At 37.7% G+C, this 23,463-nt stretch overlaps 1 protein-coding gene across 1 annotated transcript in view; it reads right to left on the reverse strand.

Moving 5' to 3' along the window:
* KCNU1 (potassium calcium-activated channel subfamily U member 1) overlaps window positions 1–23,463 on the reverse strand; it is a 150,779-nt gene that overhangs the window by 120,013 nt on the left and 7,303 nt on the right. Inside the window, 7 exon segments of the mRNA XM_046648812.1 lie at window positions 725–816; window positions 1,723–1,893; window positions 7,302–7,377; window positions 8,618–8,693; window positions 9,633–9,744; window positions 10,936–11,026; window positions 12,116–12,177. Of these exon segments, the coding sequence (XP_046504768.1) occupies window positions 725–816; window positions 1,723–1,893; window positions 7,302–7,377; window positions 8,618–8,693; window positions 9,633–9,744; window positions 10,936–11,026; window positions 12,116–12,177 (680 nt within the window).

Below are 23,463 nucleotides of genomic sequence, written 5' to 3' on the forward strand. Positions count from 1 at the left end.
CACTCCAAGGAGTTTATTTCCATTGTGCCTCTTTCCTCTTCAGTAGATAGAGACTAAGTAAAAAAGAATCACTCCAAATTTAAGATCTCCAATTCATTCTTTTCTTCTTCGGGATCAAAAAGCATAATGGAAACTGAGGTAACATATATCCAATGAGAAGCAGTGTGAAAACGACTCCAACTCCAGTTCACCCTGGGAACAAATGACCGTGCCGTGGCCAAAACAGGAGATCCACGAGGTATTGGAGAAAAGTATGAAGTTGCTCCACACTCTAGCAAACCTCTGCCCATGAATGAGCCCCATATAGTTTAAGAAAGTTTTGGCTAAGACAACCGAGGTGAGTTATTTTAAGTTTGAACCAGAGCTTTAATTTGGTCCACTATGCAAAGTTAGCCATAAGTTAACCACATGATGAAAATGAATATGACAGTTAGTAATGGATATAAGAGAACAGTGATAAGGAATGTAGAAATATTACCACAATCAATAATATCTCACAGTGAATGACATTATCTGTCATTTTTGTTGACTTAGTGCTCTTACAAGCATCTGTATAGTAGTTTGTACCAAGGAGCAATCATCATCTTATCGTATTCATTGTAGCACGGCCCTCTATGGTGAATGAAACACCTTGCCGATATATTCACCCAGGCCAGACAACAGGTGTTTGGAGTGACTAGTAGAATATCCTAAACTGTAGAAATTATGCTTGAAAGCCACTTACTTCTTCCCCTTGAGCACTTCATAGGAACTGGTATATTTCCTCTTGTTAGCAAAGAGTTCCACCATTTCAGGGACATAGTTTGCAAATAGTATCTAAAATGATCAGAAAATAAAATTAGGTCTCATTATTTTCAAGGACGCCCCAAATTTCTGAGATTATAAAGGAGAAAGAAGGTATGTAAAACTTTCTCTCATCTAGGTGGAGCACGACTGTGAACTGTATTTTTAAAAGGGAGACCATTTCTCCTCCTTACTTCAGCCTTTGGATTTGGTTAAAATTTAGTAAAATACTTTTGAGCATTCAAAATGATGAAAGCAAGGACAAGCAGTAAGGCGACCTCCCTGGCCAGTTTTTCTCTTCGTCACCTCTAACTGCCCTTCTGACTCTGTGATTTTATATTCTTTGAGTCCTTGGGAAAATAAAGCTTATGGGGTTAGGGGAAAAAGACTGAAATGAGGAGATGTAGCAGTTGTGGACAGGGGAATATCAGGAAGGCAGAGAGTTCAGAACTCTGTCATGGATTTTAAGGAATTGAAATTAAAGTCACTAAAGGAAGAGGTGGCTTCCTTTGTCTGTGACACACTCCTGAATCAATCACAGATGTTCACTTACCTGAAGTAAAATGAAGTCTAGAGAGCACTTACTCATTTGAGCTGGAAAGAACATTCTTTAGATCAAATCTCAAATACCCTTCCTCTTTGGAAGAATGACTTTAATTTGATGGGCAAACGATGAAGGAAGATACCGTTGCTCACAGGGAAACTCTGCTCTCCTATGTCTACCATGCTTCATCCCTGGCAACCAAGTGATTACATCATGTGCTCCAGGGGATGCAGTCTGGAAAATTTGGGATCCCAGGAACTTTTCATTTTCATTTGAGACCTGCTCTAAATCAATGCAACATTCCCTCTCAAACCTCTATTGCTTTATTTCTCACTATAAACCAAATGTTTTTGGTTTACGTAGTCATATTCAAAGATATTAAAAATATTCTTCACCAAACTCCCCAGGGTGAAGAACATGATGAAGGTCCGTCCTAGGGCTGTCTTGGCTACCACATCTCCGAAGCCAACAGTTGACGTCGTTGCCATGACCAGGTAAATGGACTCAAAATAGGATATGTTCTGTGAATTTCTACCTTTGAGCCAGGGATCACCAGAATTTTCCACCTGTCCAAAGAGAAAAGACTAAGGAAAGATCTCTGAATGGAATCCAAGGGAAACTTTACAAAGAATAGGCAAAACATTGGATTAATTTCACCTTAACTCAATCCAAATGCAATATTAAATGATTCTCAGGCTGTTGTGAAGGGTTCGCAAATTGTGGGTAGTGACAGTAAAGTCTTGTTTTCCATCATTGTGATTATTGGTGAAACCTGAGGGGGCATGTAGCTTGAGCCCACATTGGGAATGCTCCATAGGGGTGGCTACCCATATCTCTTTTCATGTGGGCACATCATTGTATCCTGAAGCCATGAGACTCCAAAGGCTCTCAGATTGAGCAATTATTATTCATTCTTATTTTTCACCAGATCAGGATTGTCATTAAGGAAAGAAGCACTTAAATGGGCCCTTCATTTTAGTGAGTTTAAGCACATGAATGCTAGTGTCTAAGGAAGAGCAAACAAACAAGTTTTCCAAGTTATTTCCCCACCTCTCCCCAAAAATCCTCTCAGGAATTAAAAAACTCTGAAAAATATTTTCCTCTGATTTTCCCCCAAGTCTTCACATTTTAAGGAAACTAAATTTATCAGATCATCTTTTCTACGTTAAATAAACAGAATAACTTATATAAGTTATAAAACTTTATATTTATAGTATATATAAACGTAGAAATATAGAATATATATTCTATATAACATATAATAATTATCAATAATGTATACAGTTTTCCTTTGTTCTTCCATTTGGAGACTTTTTTCCCAAATACCTCACATATTCCCTAGATGTTTTCCATTCCTATCTAGCATAAACATGATAAAATTCTAGAGATGCCTGGGGAAAGTAGTTTTTTTGTTTTGTTGTTAGGAATTAGAATGGAAATTAGAAATAATGGAGTATGCTCGAGTATTTGATCAATTTTTAAAAGTGGTGTGCCAAGTCCTGACCCTTTCTTAAATTTGATGAGTAGCTTAAGAGTGTGGCATTCTAGAATACCCTACTCCAAAATAAGAACGAGATTGTTTGTCTATATATAACTCCCGTGGCTGGTAGAGGATTTTGTTGCAAAGTCTGCTAACCTGCTTCCACCAACTTCTGGAGACTTTGCTATTTTCTGAGACTAGTGAACTATAAGAAAACCAAGTTTAAATCACACAGACTGAAATCATTCTTTTTTTTTTTTTTTTTTTTAAGGTGTACATGAGTTGCTTGGAGCAGCTTCCTTTAAACTAAAACCCTGTAGTTTCTTTTACAACATCTTAGCACAGGGATTCAATCAAATTCTTGCACAAGACGATGTACAAACTAAAACTAAATTTATTTAAACCTGGAAATCTCCCTCAGAGTAAGTTAAACAACGCTTTAAGGTTTAATTCGCTCTTTTTGGGAGTATTACTTTGGTCTTTCAAATCCTTCCCCATCCCCCAGCACCTTTCTAAGAGCTGGCAGCCTCCTTCTGGTCTGCTTGCTCACTCTGCTCTTCCTCAACCATGTTAGCAACACCTCATCAGCCCCAGATGGGAAAGAAGTTAAAGTTAAGATAAAGGGTTATGGGCTGATGTTAAAATATTAAATTATTATCTATTTTTAACTCCATATTTCAAAACTGAAATTTTATGTTTTCAAACTTCATGCTTCAACTTTAGATAAGATATGCCATGGAGGAGGATATAAGGACACCCTGCCATGTCCTCTTACCTCCCCCTCATTTGTATTAATTATATTATTTTTCCATTGTACATGTGTGCTCCAGTCTGCAACCATAATTCCCTTGGTTACATCTTTGTTCTATTTTAAACTCATTCAGTAATCATCACCACTACTTTTTATCATGGTTTCCCGATTCCTGAGTTCTTAGTTTTGATTCATCTCCTATGTGGCTGGATATTCTCATTAAGATACTATTTTTTCTTGGTGAGGAAGATTGCTGCTGAGCTAACACCTGTGGCAGTCTTCCTCTATTTTATGTGGGATGCCACCACAGCATGGCTTGATGAGTGGTGTTAGGTTCACGCCCCAGCTCCAAACCTGGGCTGCTGAAGTGGGGCACACGAACTTAACCACTACACCACTCGGCCGGCCCCATTTTTATAAGGGCTCATAGGTGCTCTTTCCTCTTTCATGCTTAAAATAACAGGATAGGTTACACTTCTGCACAAACTTTGTGGACACTACTCAATCGTCTCCTGGTACTGATTGACGTTGCCAGGAAATCTGAGGCTAGTTTCATTTTTTCCTCCCCTCATATTGACCTTACTTTGTTCTTCTTGGATTTTCCCCTTATCCTTGAAGGTCAGTAACTGCCCCAAAAAATGATTAAAATAAATAATTTAGGGTTATTTTTCCTGGGATACAGTATACCCTTTAATCCACAGATTTGAGACTTTATTTTAAAACACTTTTCTGGTGCCATTTACTGTGTCCTCCTCTTCAGGATCACTCATTTCATAGTAGGTTGAATCAACATGACCCATCTTTCAAGTTTCCTCTCTACAATCATTTGAGGATCGTTCTTTTCCATGTTAGTGTTCTTGCCTCAATCCTGTCCACTATGTTTCTGAGCACATTTTTGTCACATTTATTAAATTTTGTTTTCCTCTAACATAGTTTTCAGCTCTGTAATATTTTTTCTTCCTCTTCTTTTTCTGTGGTATCTTTCAGTCCATTTTTCAACTCCTGCCACTGTTTAATAATCTTTTATTTAAAACTTTATATATTTTGTCTCAATTATCACATTCAGTTTTTTACAACCTTTTGTTTGTATTTTTTTCTCAAATATGGAGGGCTTTTTCTTAACTTTTCCTTTGTTTCCTTGGGCAAGTTATTTTGTAATTGTTGTTCTGATAACATATTATGTAACTGTTGTTATACTGATGTCTCTCTGCTCTCCACTACACCTCCTTGTTATTTTTGGCAGAATTTAAGCATAGGAACCATATTGATTACTTTCTGGTAAACATTCACCTTTGAATGGTATCAACTTTTAGCCAAAGGACAGAGTGAGTATGGGAAGTGAGTGAGTTGGGACAATCACAGTTTTTGTTTTGGTTTGTCATTTCAAATATTCTTTCTAGAAAATCTGCTATTTTCTTTGCTCTGAGATATAGCTTTTCTATGTTTTTAACATTCCAGATGTTGATGTGACTCACAGTGGATCCCCTTAAGTCAGAAGTCAGCTAGTTGCTTCTCCTTTCTTTGCGTGCATCCTCATTGGAAGTCTCCTCACCTGGGTGACTGGATGCTGAGCAAGGGCACATGTTCACCTGCTAACAGGGTTGAGCAAAAGACTTTAATGATTCAAGGGAGCCTGGCAGAGACTGTGTCCAACCTGGAAGCCCATGCTATTTACAGGAAGAAGCTGGTCTTCAACTAAGACTGTTAGTGGCCTTGGGAGAATGTGTTGCTAGAATCATGTAATTTCCCAGAGTCCAGAAACATGGTTTTTTTGTGAGCTCCCCTCAAAAGTTACCAGGCAAAACCAACCAAAATATAAACATATGTAGATCAAGTTAAATAAGCCTATAGGCCACATTCAGCCCAAGAGCCCCTCATTGGAACTGCTATTGAAGGCAAGAAAGTCCTGTTACCATGGTTTCTCCTTTAGCATTCCCTTGCCTGCCATTATGTGATGGCCAATGGGTCCCTACAGGGACACTGATGATTCTCCTTCCATTGCAGGCCCATGCCCCTAGGTCCAATCCTCAGATACAGGGATCTGTCTTGATTGCTGTGACACTGCTTTTCAGAGAAATCTCTCTCCTGATTGAGTCCTGAGGAAGGATGTGGCTGGTTTCAGATTTCTTGAAGGATTGTTCATATCACAGTTTGCATTTGGTGTTTGACATTTTTCTTGGTGAATTGAAGATGATAAGTTTTTTTGGTTTTTCCTTGTTACTGTTTTAATTGATTTTCGGAGAAAGACTCAAGTGAAAAAGACTTCTACTGTATTATTTTGTTTTGCTTTTCTCAAAGGCCTCTGCAGGCTTTTAACATTGCACTTCAATTTCTGAATTTTCTAATGACTGTTCCTCAACTGTCCTCAAGCAGTAAAGTCCAAGAATTTCTTTCCTATTGTTGAAATTCATTTATTATTTTGCTGATTATGTGGGATAAAAACTAGCCTTTCTTGTGGGAAAAGGAAGCAGCTACGTATACAGATTACTTTCAGGAGAACCAAGAAAGCTTCCCTTTGCAACTTGGCAACTCCTCCCAACTCTCTGGCTTTTATAAGTGTCAAATTCTCTCATTGGAGTCATTTCTTTGACTCTTTTTTTTTTTTACTGCTGGAACATCTATGGAGATATAGTGATAAATTCTACCTATTGCTGACACCTTTGAAGGGTAAGCATATTAGATTCTTTCCTAGGAGTAAGTTTTGAAAAATGAAAGAAGGAACATAGATACCTTGAGTGTGGGAGATACATACTTGTGAGAAATATGGTGGTGGAGAAAATCCAGAAAAGGCAAATAAAAGGATAAACCTCACACTGGTTACAGTGATGGAGACAGGATCTCGGAAGGTTTACCTCTATTTTTTAAAGAAAAGATGTTTTCCTATACATACATACCTATGATAAAGTTTAATTTATAAATTAGGCAAAGTAAGAGATTAACAACAATAACTAATAATAGAACAATACACTGTAATAAAAATTACCATAGACCTTAGCAACCTCAGCAAACGATTTTTTCCCTTACCTTAACAAGTCAAGAACTTTCACATTTTCACTTTAAGGAAGCACTTTATGGCTTCTCTTTGGCATATCCAAATTGCCAGCATCACTACTCCTGTACTTTGGGACCATTGTTAAGTAAAATAAAGGTTACTTGAACACAAGCACTGCGATACCGTGACAGTCATCTGCTAACAGAGACAGCTACCAAGTGACTAAAGGGTGGGTAGTGTATACAGCTTGGATCAGCTGGACAAAGGGATGATTCACGTCAACAGCGAGACGGAGTAGGATGATGTGAGATTTCATCACGCCACTCAGAATGGCATGCAATTTAAACCTTATGAATTGTTTATTTCTGGAATTTTCCACTTAATATTTTAGACTGGGGTTTACTGTGGGTAATTGAAACTGTGGAAAGAGAAATTGCGGATAAGGGAGGACCACAGTATTGCATATTTGAAAGCTGCTAAGAGAGTAAATCTTAAAAGTTCTCATCATAAGGAAAAAATTTTTGTAACTGTGTATGATGACAGACATTAACTCGACTTATTATGGCAATCATTTTGCAATATATACAAATATCAAAGCATGTTGTACTCCTGAAACTAATACAATGTGGTATGTCAATTATATCTCAGTTTAAAAAAAAGAAAATTTACTGCCTCAAATAAAACAAAAAAGAAAGAAAGAAAAGATGCTCCTGCTGACCAGTAACATGAGAGAGTCTGCTGAGATGCCTACCAGGTGAATGAATCCTGCAGCGGTGAACCAGGTACTGAGAACTATGGCTAACAGCTTGGAAAACTTCACTGAATTGCTGGAGGAAGAAAGACAAAGAGCTGTTGGGTTCTGACAGGTTCCAGAACAGCACAACTACTTCATCCTCTAAAATCTTGCTACTCAAAGTGTGGTTCATGGACCAGAAGCAATGATATGATTACCTGGGAGCCTATTAGAAATGCAGAGTCCCAGGCCCCACCCCTGTACTATAGGTCTGCATTGTTACAAGATCCTCTCCTTGACTCATACTGTGTATGAGTCATCAGGGTTTGAGATGCACAGCTCTAAAATACTCCCAGTCACACACACATGTTCAAAAATATTTTGCTATGATAGCCACTAGCCTGATATACTGCTTTTAAAAATATATTACATGTGCATCACCATAAAATAAATGTAATAGATTGCTACATTGCCTAAAGTAATGGTACAAAATACAGTGTCCCAGGAATCCAGAGAGGTGACTTGCAAAATAAAATTTTGAGTACATAGCAGAAATATTGTCTCCTATGGCTAAACTCATAGCAGGATCTTTGGATGAAGAGGATCAGACAAGCTCCTGTCTCCTAAGTCAAGTCCTAGAAGTTAGCTGAAATCTCTGTGGTTTTCAGGCAGGGCCACCTGTGACACACAACAGGCCTTTCTGATCCTGACCGGGGTCCATACTCTGCTCCACCATGATAAACACTTAGCAGTGGAATCCACCTGGCTTGTCATATCTGATCCTTCTAATGCGACTGTAGAGGCATGGAGATTTTGTGTGGTAACATAAGACCAAACTGGTTAAAAACTAGAAGTGTTGATGTTCAAAGGTGGGTTTTTTTTCTTTTTGAGACATTTAGGTGGTCTATTTCTGTAAGCAATAGTTCACTGCTGCTACTGGGCAACACTCACGCTCAAAGGAACTGTCTTATATTCCTAGACAGGAAAGACATGATTCACATAGGAAACGTGTAAAAATAAAGCCTCTGCATTACTTTGATTTTTCATTTGAGTGGAGGAGGGGCAGAACTAAAGTCTAGATTGACTTACACATTTTAGCTCTATAAAACAAAGAAACAAAATATTTAAAATAATTATAAACGTCTTAGCCAGTGCATGATGTTAATATTTAACCGGAGAAAGTGAGAAAATACTATCTTGGCAGCTAAGGGAGTTCACAATTTTTGCACTGAGATTCTGATGGGAAATGAGTTGAGTTGAAGGCTCAGTTCATATTTTAATCTCCTAATCCAAACCAGTAAGTGAGTAGTACCTGAGGCAGGGCTGGCATTTACCTGGTCCTGGTTGCTCGCAGAATTTGTAAGATTTGAGGAAGTTCCAGCAGCCGCAATGCTCTTAAGAACCTTAAACCTACAAAGCAATGGAAAGGAGAAAGCTGCCAAAAGAAGAGGGTCACTGAGGGAGCTGTCTGAATTATAACACAACTGGGTCTGCTTACATTTTCTCTCCCTGAAACGCTCGCATATATGTATATTATAACGTCATAGGTTTAGGAGCATGGGCTCGAGTTGAAATCCTGGCCCTGACCCTTAATAGACATTGTCCTCACAACAATCCCCTTAACTTCTCTAGTTCCCGTCTGTAAAGTGGGAATTAATACGGTACCTGCTCACAGTGTTGTTGCGCTAATATAAAGTATAAAATAAGCACAACTCACATCTTACTCTATTCAACTCTTCTTTAGAATAGAGACCAAATTATACACAAACCACTTAAACTCCTGCCTGTGGAATCTCTATGATATGCTCCTCACTATTTGCATGATGTTTTACTTTATGTAGTTTGATAACAATGATAGCAAGGAATATAGAGATAATAATAACGAAAAATTACATAAAAACTGATAAAACCGCATAATGCCCATGTGCTATCAATTCATCCACCTTAAAGACAAAGGAAACAACTAAATAAACCTCTGACATGTCACAGCATATCTAGATATGATAATTTGTAGCTTTCAAAAACCAAAGGAGACTTCCATCCTCCCAGTGCGTGTGGGAGCCCAGCATAAAGGGCTGTGGTGGGGTGAGATGTTGGGGCCTTGACTCTCTGGCTGTGGACGAGCCAGTCCATAAACAATAAACAACCACTGACATCCACTGTGAATCAGGGATATTGTGAGGGAGTGAGATAAAAACAATGGGTTCTGGAATATATTATAAAACCATAGAATCATGGTGAGGAATTTTTTTAAATGGCATTTAGGCTTTAAAGGAAAATGAGGGATCCTTATGAATGAATGTTGTGGGTCCTTTTAGGTATTGCTCCTGATTCCCACAATACACTTACCTAGCCAATTACTCCTCAAATAATAAGAAATAAAGGTTGGTGGGATGGTAAAGATGTCTACAATCGAATTCATCTGCCACCAGAACTTGACCTTGTCATCAGCTGCCAGAAACTATGAAATGGAAACAAAAGACCCCAAATTACGTTAATCTCAAGAATTTCAAAATGAACACAAGGTTGGCTTTATTCAGCTACATTTCATTCAGCAACTGAAGCTCTGATCTCATTCTATTATATACATACATATATAGAAATGCACACACACACACACACACATATTTATATAACTAAATAGATGAATATATTTATATAGATATATAGATACATACATATTTATATAGATTTAGAGATTGCACCTTTAGTGGGTGTTCCATAAATGAACATGGACCCATTTTACTTACTAGATCTTAACTCTCACATTTCAGAATAAACACTTTGACTTTCCTGCTGCTCCTAGAGCTTTCTGATACATATAATTACACAGATAAAACTCCCATTTGTGCACAGTGAAGGTGCACGATTTGGGATGCTCTTCAATGGAAAATGTACAGCTGTCTAGAAGCTTGGTCAGTCAAGGCCTTCATTTATAAGCTTCCCTATTTAAATTAAGAAAGCAAGCATTTCCAGAAGGGAGAGCCTGCTCTAAAAGGAAGATTCTGATGGTCAGCGTGGTTGGAGTAAGTTTTGAAGGAAGGTCCCAGAAATACAAATTGCATATATACATATATATGACATATCTTTTATACATACCTATATACACATATGTATATAGGTATGTATATGTATATAGTCTCCCACAAACATGGGATGGATAAATACATTGAAATCTAGATCTGGTATGGGTCCTCAATAAATGCTTGTGGAACGAGAGAAACATTAATAAATGAGTATAACAAAAGTAAAGACACAAAAGTATTTTATATAGTTATATGGCACTTATGCCATAAGTGAAGCCAATGACATTTTCAGAGGCTTGTTATTCAGGTTCTGCTAGCTTGTGATTATTAGCAAAGTTTTCTCAGTGGTAGGTGGAAAGGCAATAAGGAGGACAATACGACAGGGGGATGATATTTAAAAAAGGAATCATTTTCATTTGTGTTGGAATTCTTGACCTGGTTTATAGTTTCAAGTATAGATGAGAGAGTTTTTACGTCTCATTATACATTTAACAATTTATGGCACTGGCCCTCTAGCTTTAGAGCCTGAAAACATAGGCAGATTGTATAACTAAGGCACACATAAGTCTCTTTATGCTGCATCTGTTGTGTTCATCTGTTTACTATTACTTTCGATAGGTACTTACTCTCAACCCAAAATAGAAACTAAAGAAAGCATTGAAAGTCAAATCAATAGGGATGGTTTTGTCTTGGTATGAAGAACAGCTTCTAACAGGGCTGGAAAAGAAACAAGGACAATTTATAAAGATGTACATTTTAAAAGCTGTGTCTATATAGGACCAAATAAAAGGAAAAGGTAGGCAATTTTCTATCTATTCATCATGTATGTCCAATCCAGACACTTAAGTTCACATCTCAAGGAAATGACTTTTCTCTTGGGAGTAGAGGTATGCATGAACAAAGCCACTGGACTGTGCATGGAGCTGAAAATAACAAAAATAATCTGCTATTCCTTTCATGGAGTTTGTTGGTTCTATTTCCGTTTTAACAGTGGGGATTCAGAGGCATAGAGATTACGTAGCTCTTGTTAGTTTGTAAGAACATCTACCTAGCCAGGACACTTTGGCTTCTGTACCCTTCTGATATAGAGCTACTCTAGAGTCAAATGGACTGATCCAAACCAAATTCAAAGAAAATTTCCTAAAATATTGGTAAGGAATTCACAAAGCAAATATTACTAGTTTCCCTAGGATTTCTAAAGCTGCCTGCCTTTTGCGGCCCTGCAATCCTAGTTTTACTTCAGCTGGAAGTCCAGCCTAGTTCCCAGAGAATCAGTATGGAGTTCAGATTAGATCCGGTTGTGTCCAAGAAACTGTTCCAACTTTGGGATAGAAGAAGGGAATGCCTTCAGAGAAGGGCAGACAATAATTTGCTCCTTTATCCCAGGTAAGGTCTAGCATTTTCCTTTCTCAAGGCCATCCAAAGTTGTTTGAAAGTTGTTGAGAAACCCTGAAATAACTACAGAACTTCTGCTTCAACACCTAAAGAATGCAAAGGCATCCAAAGCCATCATAAGTGGTGCAAGGGAGGAGCTGGAGGTTTGCAGTCCCAGAGAGTCTAGAGTAGAGCACTCCAGCTCCTCAGGCCCTAGCAGTGAAGGATATAGGGGATATAGAATGCAGGGGAAACCCATGCATTTTTTTTGGGAGTTGGGTTTAGTGCTTTCTGGGAAGAACTAAACACTTATCCATTTTCTGAGCTTGAGTATGTTGTAAAGTACATTAAGCATTATTCCTGAGAGAAAATTCCAAATTAGCTAGCAACCTACTGCTATAACAGACCAGGGTGGCTGGGGATTTTACTCACTCAGTAGAGTTGATGAAATAGATTATAAGAGACCCGATGCTCAGGACAAAGACAAGGATCACCTGAAAAAAAAAAAGAAAGAAAACAGGGACAAAAGTACAAATCCAGTTTTTTGGCAGGAACACTAAATAAACAAATGAACAAAATTGTGCTTTCTCTTTTTATCTTGCCTATATTATGTGTAGCGATTTTTTCCCACATTCATTTATGTTATCATTCATTCATTCATTCAAGAAAAATGGACTGGACCTTTACTGGGTATTCAATAAATGAACATGTACTCATCCATTTTACTCAACTAATTTTAACCCTCACACACTTCAGAATAAACAGTTTGTTCTTTCTGCTGCTTGTAAATCTTTCTGTTCTCAAGAAGTCCTACCATTTATTCATTCCTTCCCTCATCAAGCATTAATCAAGAGTTTAATACGTGTTATATACTCTGTCACATGCTAGAAAATGAGGGCTATTGGATGGACTCTGGACTTGAACTGCCCATGATAAAGTAGAAGAAACAGTCTCAAACTTGTCCATCTAAAGGATGGTCAGAATTTTGACAAGAGGGCAAGTACTATAAGTGAGGAAAAGACAATGAGTGCTTTTAATGTGCCAATGCATCTGGTGTGCAAAATGAGCAGACCTTGTGGAATGTAGTCAGAAATCTATCCGTTCAAAACCCTCGATGCATTTGGAGGTAATCTTTCATAGCCTCCATGACATTTTCAGGGTCAACTTTAGGTAAGTGAACATTCCTCCAGTTATTTCTAGTTTCCAAACCACTTGTTTTTTTCAATATGTTAGAAAGTCCAGTGTAACACTAATAATACTTAAAATAAAACTCTGAATTTTATTTATAATTAAAGCTTTACTCCCTTCCAGCTCAGATATTCTTTGGGCAGGCTACTTATATTGGGAAATGGGTCGGTTTCTTCTCTATCAACCCTTTTTGGGTTTTTACTCCTAGTTGCCCACTGACTAGCCTACCTCAGACTTCCCCAGAATTGAAGGTGAGTGTTGGGGAGTGAACAGAAAGGGGAGGTCAGAGGAGGAAACATTGGACGTGAGTGGCGTTAGATCACCATGCTCTCACCCTGGGGCTCTCTGGGCACGGGAGATGTTTAATGTTTACTTCCATGGGTTGTTTCATTGCTCTTTGGTGATCCTAATTCAATGCATATTCAAATTCAAAAAACATTTCTTTAGTAACTACCATGACCCAAATCTTATTCTGGTGACTGGGATACATCCGTAAACGACATATACAAAGATCCTTGCCTTTATGGAACATACAGTCTAGATATTAAGTAAAGATGATTAGTATCTAATGTATATAGTATGTTAGAAGACACACGCTAGGAAAATAAAGTAGAGCAAGCAAAGGAGATCAGAAATGCAAGGGAAAGGGGCAGAGGGTTGCGGTCTTGAAAATATTTAGTTGCTAGTGGCTCCCTTGAATTGGGTGAAAGCATATTCTCTCACTGGTTGCTCACAACTCTTCTCCCAGTATACTTCACACTCCCATATTCTGCTGGAACTGTTACCCCCCGACATGCCTACTTGAGCAGATGAGAAGACTCTCACACGTGACCCATCTCTGGCCCATGGAACAGCTCAAGCATTCTCTGCCCCAACAAATACTGGAAGGACAGATTATCTTCAGTGTGGCAACTTCTCTGGCATAGGGCAGCTAGCGTGACATTCCCTTATCACAAATGAGCCGGATGTCAGTCCTGTGTCTCCAAAGTTCCAAAAGTGTAAACTGAAATTTCTGAGTGGTCCCTCTTAAGCCTCTTTCGTTAGGGTTGACATGAGAGGAAAATACTCCCACATCTCTGCCACAGCAGAGCTTCTTCCAAAAATCCTCTTCTGTTTCCAACTTGCCCTAATTTACATATGAAGCTGACAGCTGCAACTGGTTTTCTTCCAGTTGCTTTGTAAGTGGCAGTGTTGCAGCTTACTCAAAGTTGGGAGTTGTTGCATCTATTTTCTTGGAGTCTTAGCTCTTACTAGAAGTTCCATTTTAATAACCAAATTAAGCGTCAATAGAGATATTACTAAGTTCGCGGGTTTCATGGAGATATTTAGCTAGAAATGAATTCCAAAGCTCACGAAAAGTGTTGGAAATGGATATTTGGAGATTATATATACCTGCATACTGATAATTATTAAGAAATAGTTTTCATGAAATCTTTTCTCTTCACTTTACATATGATTATATATTTTTTTCTCTTACTAAATCTCATAAGTGATTCTTCAACTATAAATCATATATTTACAGACTTCTGAAAGATGATGGCAGGCCATATATTTACAATTCACTAAATCAAAGAAATTAACAAAAAAAGGAGAAAATTTTAGGTATAGTGAAACTAAGAACAATACCAACTTCATGCCACAAACCTAAAGAATATTATCTAAAAATAATGCGTAACAAATAGCAAAACGTATACCAAACCAAAAGAAGGCACTGGAAGCTAAAAGCTTGTGAACACTCTTCAGTGAGTCAGGGGGAAATGGGAGATAATTCTCAGAGGATCTGTAACTTTCTCTTAGGTTGGGAGGCAAACCTGGAAGTGCTATCTGTTTGGGAGGATGAGAAAGTCCTCCACCTGAACTATAGATCGAAGATGGAGCCACAAAGCCAGAGGGGCCTAGCGGAGACACTCTGAGGCCAAGCAGTGGCTGAGGAGGAACCTCTCAGCTAGCAGCAGCCTTTCTTTCCTCAGAAGCACCTTGGAAAGCAGTCAGAGAAAAATAAACTGAAGAATTTGAGACCTCATCCAGAAAGAGTCTGTTTGCAGAGGTGCTGGCCTCAGCATTATCCCCCATGTTTGTCTTTGTGGGAAAACATACAGTAAATCAACAGTTTTATTCCCACAGTGGGGCTTAAAACTCCCTGTTCAGTTGGTGGGTAGTTATGGGAGTCTTCAGAATACAAGCAGCGGCCAACGCTGTTAACAGGAGACCGTCAACACTCTAAGCCTTCATTTATGACTACTAGCAGACAATAGAAAATTGCCAATTATATGAGAAGTGTAAGAAAACAGGAGGATCAGACAGAGAAAATGACCTCCAGTGAAAGAGTTAACATAGAATACATAATTAAACTTTTAAAAATTACAATTAGTTTTCCTAACGAGACTCTAAAAATCTGTTAAATAGCATTGGTGGATTGGAAAGGCAGAAGGAGGATATGGTCGTAACACAAAGTAGGAGATGCGAGAGAAGCTGCACTCCCAGGGCTGGCTGGGAGATCCACAAAAAGAGGTTGGGATAACCAATATTTAGCATCTTAAAAGAGGTGCTCTTTGGAGTTGGGACTGAGACCTGGGAGGAGGGGTCCCAGTTTGGCTGGTAATGGTTCCTCCGAGGTGATGCTGTGGGCCTGATCTGGCAATGTAGGGAAAAAAACTGGAAACAAGAACTAAGTACTGCTACCAGAGTGAAAATCCATTGATTAAGTGAGACTGAACAAAAAAAGCAAAACACAGAGGAGCTGTTGCCTTCCCCTCTCTTAGGCGTCCTGTCTCCTTCTGTACCCGCTGTTGGCAGAGCCCACCTATAAGCGTCAGTGAGCTGACAAAAGAGACTTGTAATGCTGAGGCCTGACCTCCCATCACAAAGCAGAGGAGAGAGGGTGGGTCTGGAGCTGAGAGATAATAGCTTAGTATCTAGGAAGTAGCCTTAAGTGCTGGAAGACATTGGAACAGCATTTATAGAGATTTTAGGAAAAAAGGATTGCAAACCAAGCATTCTACACCCAACCAAATTGTTGCTCACTTATGAGAGCGAGTAAAAAAACATTTCTGGACATTCAAGGATTCAGAAAGTTTACCACTCACACTTCGCTTGCAAATGAATATGAAAAGTACTCAAGACAAAAAAAAGACAAAATATGTTATTTAAGAAAAAGTGGTGCCTAATGAAACTGGTAAAATTAATGTAATTTTAACTTTAATGCAAATATTAAGAAGAAAAACTTGCCAGATGTATACTGCTAAAAACAAACAAAAACCACAATAGCAATCTGGAGCTGAATGTTCAGATTAGCTCAACAATTTCTGGAAGGAAGGAGTCGGGGATGGGGGTGGGGAGTGTGGAGGAAAAACATGCCCAAGGTCTCACGTGAGAGGAAGATTTAGATATAAAACCTGCAGAGATACATGGAAAGACAGAGAATGGACAGTTTGTTCTGCATTTGATTTACCTAATATGCCTATGATATTCTATCAAAAATGGAATTTTCCAAGTCCAAAGATGGAAGAAAATAAAAGTTATAAAAAGCAACAAATAAGAAATGGAAATACCAGCCAATGGTCAGTGCCCTGAATGGGTTGCACGTATTACCATATAATTCTCCCTACCATACTTTAAAAGACCTTATTCGCATTATATGAATGAATCTAAAAATTAGCTTGCCCAAGATCACACACTAGACAGTGGAGGGGCCAACATTTGAGTCCACATCTCTTAAAATCCACAATCACCATGCAATTCTGGCTCTCCAGTAAGATAAGGAATTAAGACCATAACAGAGCTCTTAGTTATATATCCAACACCCATTCTTCCTTTCTTTACTAACAGACCTCCCATTTTTAAGCCACTGATATTTAGATATTCCATTTATGCAGCAAATGTAATCTCTAAATACTATAAAAACCAATAAAACAGATCACCATAAAGGAGAGTAATAAAATTCTCCTGGTAAATTAACAAATAAATATATTCTTAAGTCAATAAAAGATCAAAAGCCAGTTACATGCTATTTACAAGAGACATACTTAAGAGGAAATAAGACAGAAAGATTGAAAGAGAACTGGAGCAAAGACATCCCAATCAAGTATGAATAGAATGAAAGCAATGTTATGTTACATGCTAATATTGTATTCTAAAATATTCCAGTAACCACCCCCCCCCCCACACACACACACACAAACCCATCACTAAATGTGACAAAAATGGATACTTCATATTGGTAAAAGGCACAATCAACCAAGAAAATATAATGAGTAACTTTATCCATTAATTGATGTTATATAAAATGTTTAATTCAAAATATGTTGGAAGGGCGAGATATTCAATAAAACTATAAAATAATAAATGGGATTTTTTGACAGGCTCGTTTCAATCAGTCAAGAAATAATTAAGGACATGGAAAGTACACGAAACATAATTAATAGTGCTTATATATCAGGCAGATAGTACATATTCTCTCAAAAGTACATTAAACAGTAAAAAAAAAAAATTGATCATGTACAGGACAACAGTTTCTGCATGAATTCCATAAACCTGAAATCATAAAGGCAATGATATTCTTGAACCATAAATTTTACCAAAGTAGAAAAGATAGCCACTCTATCTCCAAGAAAATAAAAGCATACAACATTCCTCTCGAGAGATCATGAATCAAACAAGAAATCAAAATTAAAACTTAAGACAATTTAAAATGAAATAAGCGTTAATAAAAATAACATTATTTGCCAAAGTCTATGAGATATGGCCAAACAAGTACTCTGAGAAGAAAATTCTTATAAGTAGAATTCAACTGAAGAATCTAGGAAGATGAGACGCATCCACAGGGAGGGCTGCGCAGGTGATGAGACGAGACCTGGCACCGGGCGTGCGCAATGCTGTCCTGCGGCCTCCTGAATAAGCCGGGCGAAGGGGTATGCTAGGGTTCCGAATGCGGGGATCTCCAGATTGACAACCAATCTGACTGCAAGCTGTTGGCAGAGACGAATGAGGAGGGACTATGAGCTGGAGATCTGGAAGAATCAGCTCATCGAAGCTGCCTGAGCGATGAGAGTAAACTGTGTATGGAGACCCACTGATCAGCAAATTGACCAACATGATGATTTAGGAGGAAAGAAAGTAATGGCCGGCCCCATGAGTGATTACGTTTGGGGGCTCCGCTTCCGCAGCCCAGGGTTTTGCTGATTTGGATCCTGTGCCTGGACATAGCACAGCTCATCAGGCCGTGCTGAGGAGACGTCCCACATAGCAGAATTAGAAAGACCTACATAGATAGGCTTTGGGGAGAAGAAGAAAAAAAGAAAGATTGCAACATCTGTTAGCTCGTACTGGCCAGAAACCTCATGACACAGTCTGAGGAAGCTGTGAAAAAGAAGCAGTTGGGGAAGCACTATGCTGCTTCTGCTGAACAACAAGCAACCATGGAACATTGCTCCTACACCACCTTCCACTGAGCACTGCGGTATTATGAGCCTGTCATGGGGCTGGGACCCATCCTCAAGGCTGACCATTTGTACCAGATCCCTGTGCCACTAGCCGACTCATGTGGCTGTTTCCTGGCCTTGAAGTAGATGATGACTGAATGCCAGGAGAAGCAGCACCGGTGGATGGTGGTGCTGAGGCGCTGTCTCAGGAGCTGTGGCGGCTTTCCACAGCCAGGGCAGGTGATCAAGAGGAAGCATGAATGACGCTCACAGGATGGCAGAGGCTGACCGCAACCTGGCTCCCTACAGCTGTTGGGAGAGGGAGGGTCAAATCTCCAGGAGGAGACGGGGGCCCTCTGCCACAAGTCACAATGTGAGCCGCTGCCACATTGAAAAACTAACCTCTGGGTTAAGGATGTTTATTTTTAAGGGCAAGTTTCGCAAGGAGGAGCACATGTTTATTGTTGTATCGTTACTGCTTCTTCCTTTGGAGGCTAGAACTCAGCTGTTCCTGCCCAGCTCCTTGCAAAGTGGGAAACGTCAATTTGGGGATTTTTCCCAATAAACTCAGGGTCCATCCAGTCAACTCTTCCCCAAGTTTGGGGAAGACCTTTGGATGACATGAAAAAAGCAGTTTTAGAATCTGAAAAGGTTTGTTAGAAAATTCTCACCCTCAGCTGGTGAGATATCATGTGATATAATACTACCATTCATTGAAACTGATTGGAAGGAAAAAAGGGAAGAAATTAAACAAAATAAATGGGAAAAAACAGGATGCTGAAATTAAGAAGGATAAAAAAATATTAATCATACATACATATATGTATATCGCAAAGCTAATGATATATATAAATCTTCAGCAAGCTTCAATGAGACCAAAAGGGAGGGACATAGTCCATCAGGAGAGGGGAATGATGTGAATTAGGAATATATAGAGAAAAAAGAGTTCTTTCTAGCCAAAGGCAGATTTTAATCTATGGAGCAGTCGAGACCTTCAAAGGTATGTTCTCTCTGGTGGCTCCTTCTCCTTGGAGAATGTCCTGTGGCTTTGAAAAACAAAACTTTTCATCTAAAACTAAGGCAGCGATGTTATTAATTGTCCAAATTCACAAACTGTTAAGAATGAAAGAGACTCTATTAACAGTTACACCAGGACAACTGGCAAAAACGTGGGCTTATGGATTATCCTGTTTATAACATATATTGTCATGTTGCTTCAGTAGTTACTGCTTAACGCCTCTAAGAAATCATAATCAAATGGAGAAAAGGAGAAATAGGTTGGAAATCTTAAGATAGGCGAAAGAATTAAAAGGGAATCTAAATTTTCTGACACCTGTCTCTAAATATTAATTAAAAAAATTTCTTCTGGCTTGAATTATCATTACAGTTGTTGTTAAGATGCATTTGATTAAAGCAATAAACTATATTACCAATTCTGATAATTATCAAACATAAAAAGTCAAATTGTATAGAAATTCATCTATTTTTTCAATTAACGTATGTATTTATGTATATTATTTATTTCTAGAAAGAAAGTTCAGCATCAATTTTAGTCATTTTTCTATCTTTATAAATATAAGCATGTGTATTCTGATTACAAAAATATTAATAATAGTTAATATCTATATATACTTATTATATGCTAGGCATATATATGTTTTATTTATTAACTCCTGTAATTATTAAAATATGTTAACTCATTTTCATATATTAACTCTTTTATTCATTGAAATAAACAAGCTATACATAGTATTTTTCATCCTTGTATATTTTACGTTTTATCTATGAGTTAGATTCATCATTTATTAAAAGGAAGTAAAATGTGTTGTAAAAGGTGGTGGGAAAGGGGAACTGGCATGAGGAGTCCTCAGGTAGGTCCGTTTTAGGAAATAGTGCCTACAACGCTGAAGGACTGATGGCGACTGCCGGCCCCTCGGAAGTCTGTTGGAACACCTTCCTTCCCCCTCAGCTGTCCCTGGGGGTGTATCCCAATTTGAAGACACAAGATCAGTGGACCAAGCTGAATTTAGATCTAATTTTACCTCCACTGGCTCCATTAACCGCTTCACTGCTCTCCACAAAGAACTCCCAAGGGGAATAATAAGATTTATTTCAGAATTTAAATTTTATGGATACAACTTATGGGGGGAGAAGAGTTGTCTCAAGTCTCTTAAACACCCAAAGAAAATTTATCTGACAACCTTGCTGAGAACCTAGGAGTTTGAAGGAAGAAACTCATAGCAGTGATTGGGGATGGGGGAAGGAAGAAACTAACTTTTTACTACGTACCCTTTGATACTTTTTGAACATTGCACCATGTGCATAAAAGGACAAAGAATCTAATCATTCTCAAATAATCAGTGTGAATATTGTGTAATATTTCCCACCAATATTTTCTTTATTCACATGATAAAGATCCCTAAACTAAAGCAGAGCCTCATACTCTATACCGAAATAAGTTTCTGATGTTTGGTGGTGTTTTAATTATAAAATAAGAAATAATGAAAGGAAATGAAAAAAAAAAGATGAGAATACAATTCATCTCTAGCCAGTGGAAAAGGTTTTTAAATCCTATTTTTTTAAGTATAAACAATGGATATAAAGTATGAAGTATGAGACTGATCTTTTCCAGCATGTTTTATATTTTTCCCCCTTAGAAGTAGCATTTCATTGGGAAAACACAGCAAAATAAATTTTTATTTAGTCAGTTTTCCCAGCATCATTTTTCAAATTTTCTTTCTCATTTCCAAATGAATTGCATGCTTCATTTGGTCATTTAGTTGTTCTGTATGCTAAGAATGACAACAGTTGCTCTTGCTAAGGGTTTATTTATTTACAGAAAGGATTACATAGTCACAGAAAAGATTATGCATTTACAGAAAGGATTTAAAGCAGAATACAAAGATATAAAATGCTAGGTTACCTGAAAAAATAGAAGCCAAAGAAGCCAGAAAAATAAAATATGGACATACAGTAGTGCCCAGAATGATGCTAAAAATAGATACACTTACTAAAGATAAGGCATGGTTTTGGTTCTAACCTTCTAGCCATCAGAGCAACAGAAGAACATGTCAATTACACAATTAACACCCCTCCCCACCAAGGAAAGGAATAGATTGCTTAGGAATAGGACTATATTTGGAACTAAATTCAGAAGAAAATTTCCCACAGGTGGTTATAAAAACATACCTTATGATAACTCAAACAACAAGCTCATAGAGTTGATCAATACTTTGCCATGCTCTGATCTCTAGAAGGATCTTTAGACAGTATCCTTTATTTTTTTTTAAAGATTGGCACCTGAGCTAACAACTGTTGCCAATCTTCCTTTTCTTTCTTTTCCTTCTTTTTTCCTCTCCAAATCCCCCCAGTACGTAGTTGTATATTTTAGTTGTGGGTCCTTCTAGTTGTGGCATGTGAGATGCTGCCTCAACATGGCCTAATGAGTGGTGCCATGTCCATGCCCAGGATCCGAACCCTGGGCCACCGAAGCAGAGCAGGAGAACTTAACCACTTGGCCCTGGGGCCGGCCCCAGACAGTATTCTGTCTTGAAGAAAATATTTTCTTTCCCTTCAACTATTGGAATTTTCCTCTTCCTTCTTATTTTCCTTCTTTTTCTTTTCCTCCTTCTTCTATTTCACTTTTTTTCACCTTCCACTCCTCTTCCTCCTCCTTCTTTTTCTTCTTCTTCTTCCACTGGTTGGTTGACCATGTATTCTCCCCCAAAGTATCAAGGACATTAGCTTATAAACTTTTTAAATTTGCTATCCTTGGGGGTTTTGCTATAGACACTGTGCCTTCATTGAGAAAGAAAATCGGATGCTTCTTTTCTTTTCTATGCCCTGGAACCGTTTAATTGGAATTAGAGATACCCACTCCTTGAAGATCTGGTTGACTAGAATTTGAAATCCGCTAGGTCTCCCACAGAAGGTAGGGGAAGAGGGGTGGTGGTGGTTATGATATAGGCCTTTGACAACATCTTTATTTCTTCCAGATATTTGCTCTGTTTAAGTTTCTTTCTTTTATGGTCACTTTGTTAATTTATATTGTTCCAAGGAATCATTTAGATTTTGTATTTAATTGCATATTTATCTTTCAATTTCCTTTTTATCTGTACTTATTTTCTCATTTTAATTTTTTTCCACATATATTTGTGGTTTTTCCCTCTTTTCCTTTCTTGGGCTATCTATTGATTTCTCTATTTTGTTGTTTTTTCAAATAATTGGTTGTTTTATAACTCATTAATTTCTGACTCTTTTTATATTTATTCTGCTTAGATTTAATGTGTTTTCTTTCTCTAACTGTGAGACTGATACTCAATTCATTTATTTTAATTATTTTTAATTTATTAAAATAAGCTTTTATTGTTAGGCATTTAACTCAGACCCACTCCTGCCTTATACCATAGGTGCAAGAGATACGTCTTTTCATTATCTTTAAACCCTAAATATACTGCAATTTTTATTTTGATTTCTCTGAGTCAAGAGTCATTTAAGGCAGAATGATTTAAAGTTTTTAGCAGTAAGGTTTTTTTTGCTTTTTTTTCTGGGTTTGTTTATTATTTTCTAATCTATTCATTGTGTTCGGTTAGCGTTGTCTGTCTTTACTTTGTAAGTTTTATAATTGAGATAGTTTTTCATGGCCTAATATATGCTGGATTTTTATGAATAGCCCATAGACACTTGTAAATTTAATTTCTGTTTTCAGCATGTGGAGTTTTATCATTTCAATCAGCTCTCATTAAGTTACTTTGGCTTTCTTTATGCTTATTATTTTTATTTTTTCTGTCTGTTTACTATGTCCTGATGTGACGTAGGTGAACTAAAATTTCATACTACTAATGTGTTTTCCATATTTCTTTTAATTTTTTATTTATTAACTATCTTGAAGTTATGTTTTTGGTGTAGTGATATTCATGATGTTATTTCTTGGTTGATGTTCCTCACATTTATCATTACAAAGGTTATGTGCTGAATTGTGTCCTAAAAAGATATGTTGGAGTCCCAAGCCTCTGTACCTCTAAAAGTGACCTTGTTTGGAAATATGGTTTTCCAGATAGGATAAGGTCATGATGGTGGACTCTAATCCAATATGACTGTTGTCCTTATAAAAACAGAAAATTTGGACAAAGAAATGAACAGAGGAAACACTATGTGAATACCATGAGAAAA

Source organism: Equus quagga, chromosome 22 (assembly GCF_021613505.1).
Source record: "Equus quagga isolate Etosha38 chromosome 22, UCLA_HA_Equagga_1.0, whole genome shotgun sequence".
NCBI classification, from domain to species: Eukaryota; Metazoa; Chordata; class Mammalia; order Perissodactyla; family Equidae; genus Equus; species Equus quagga.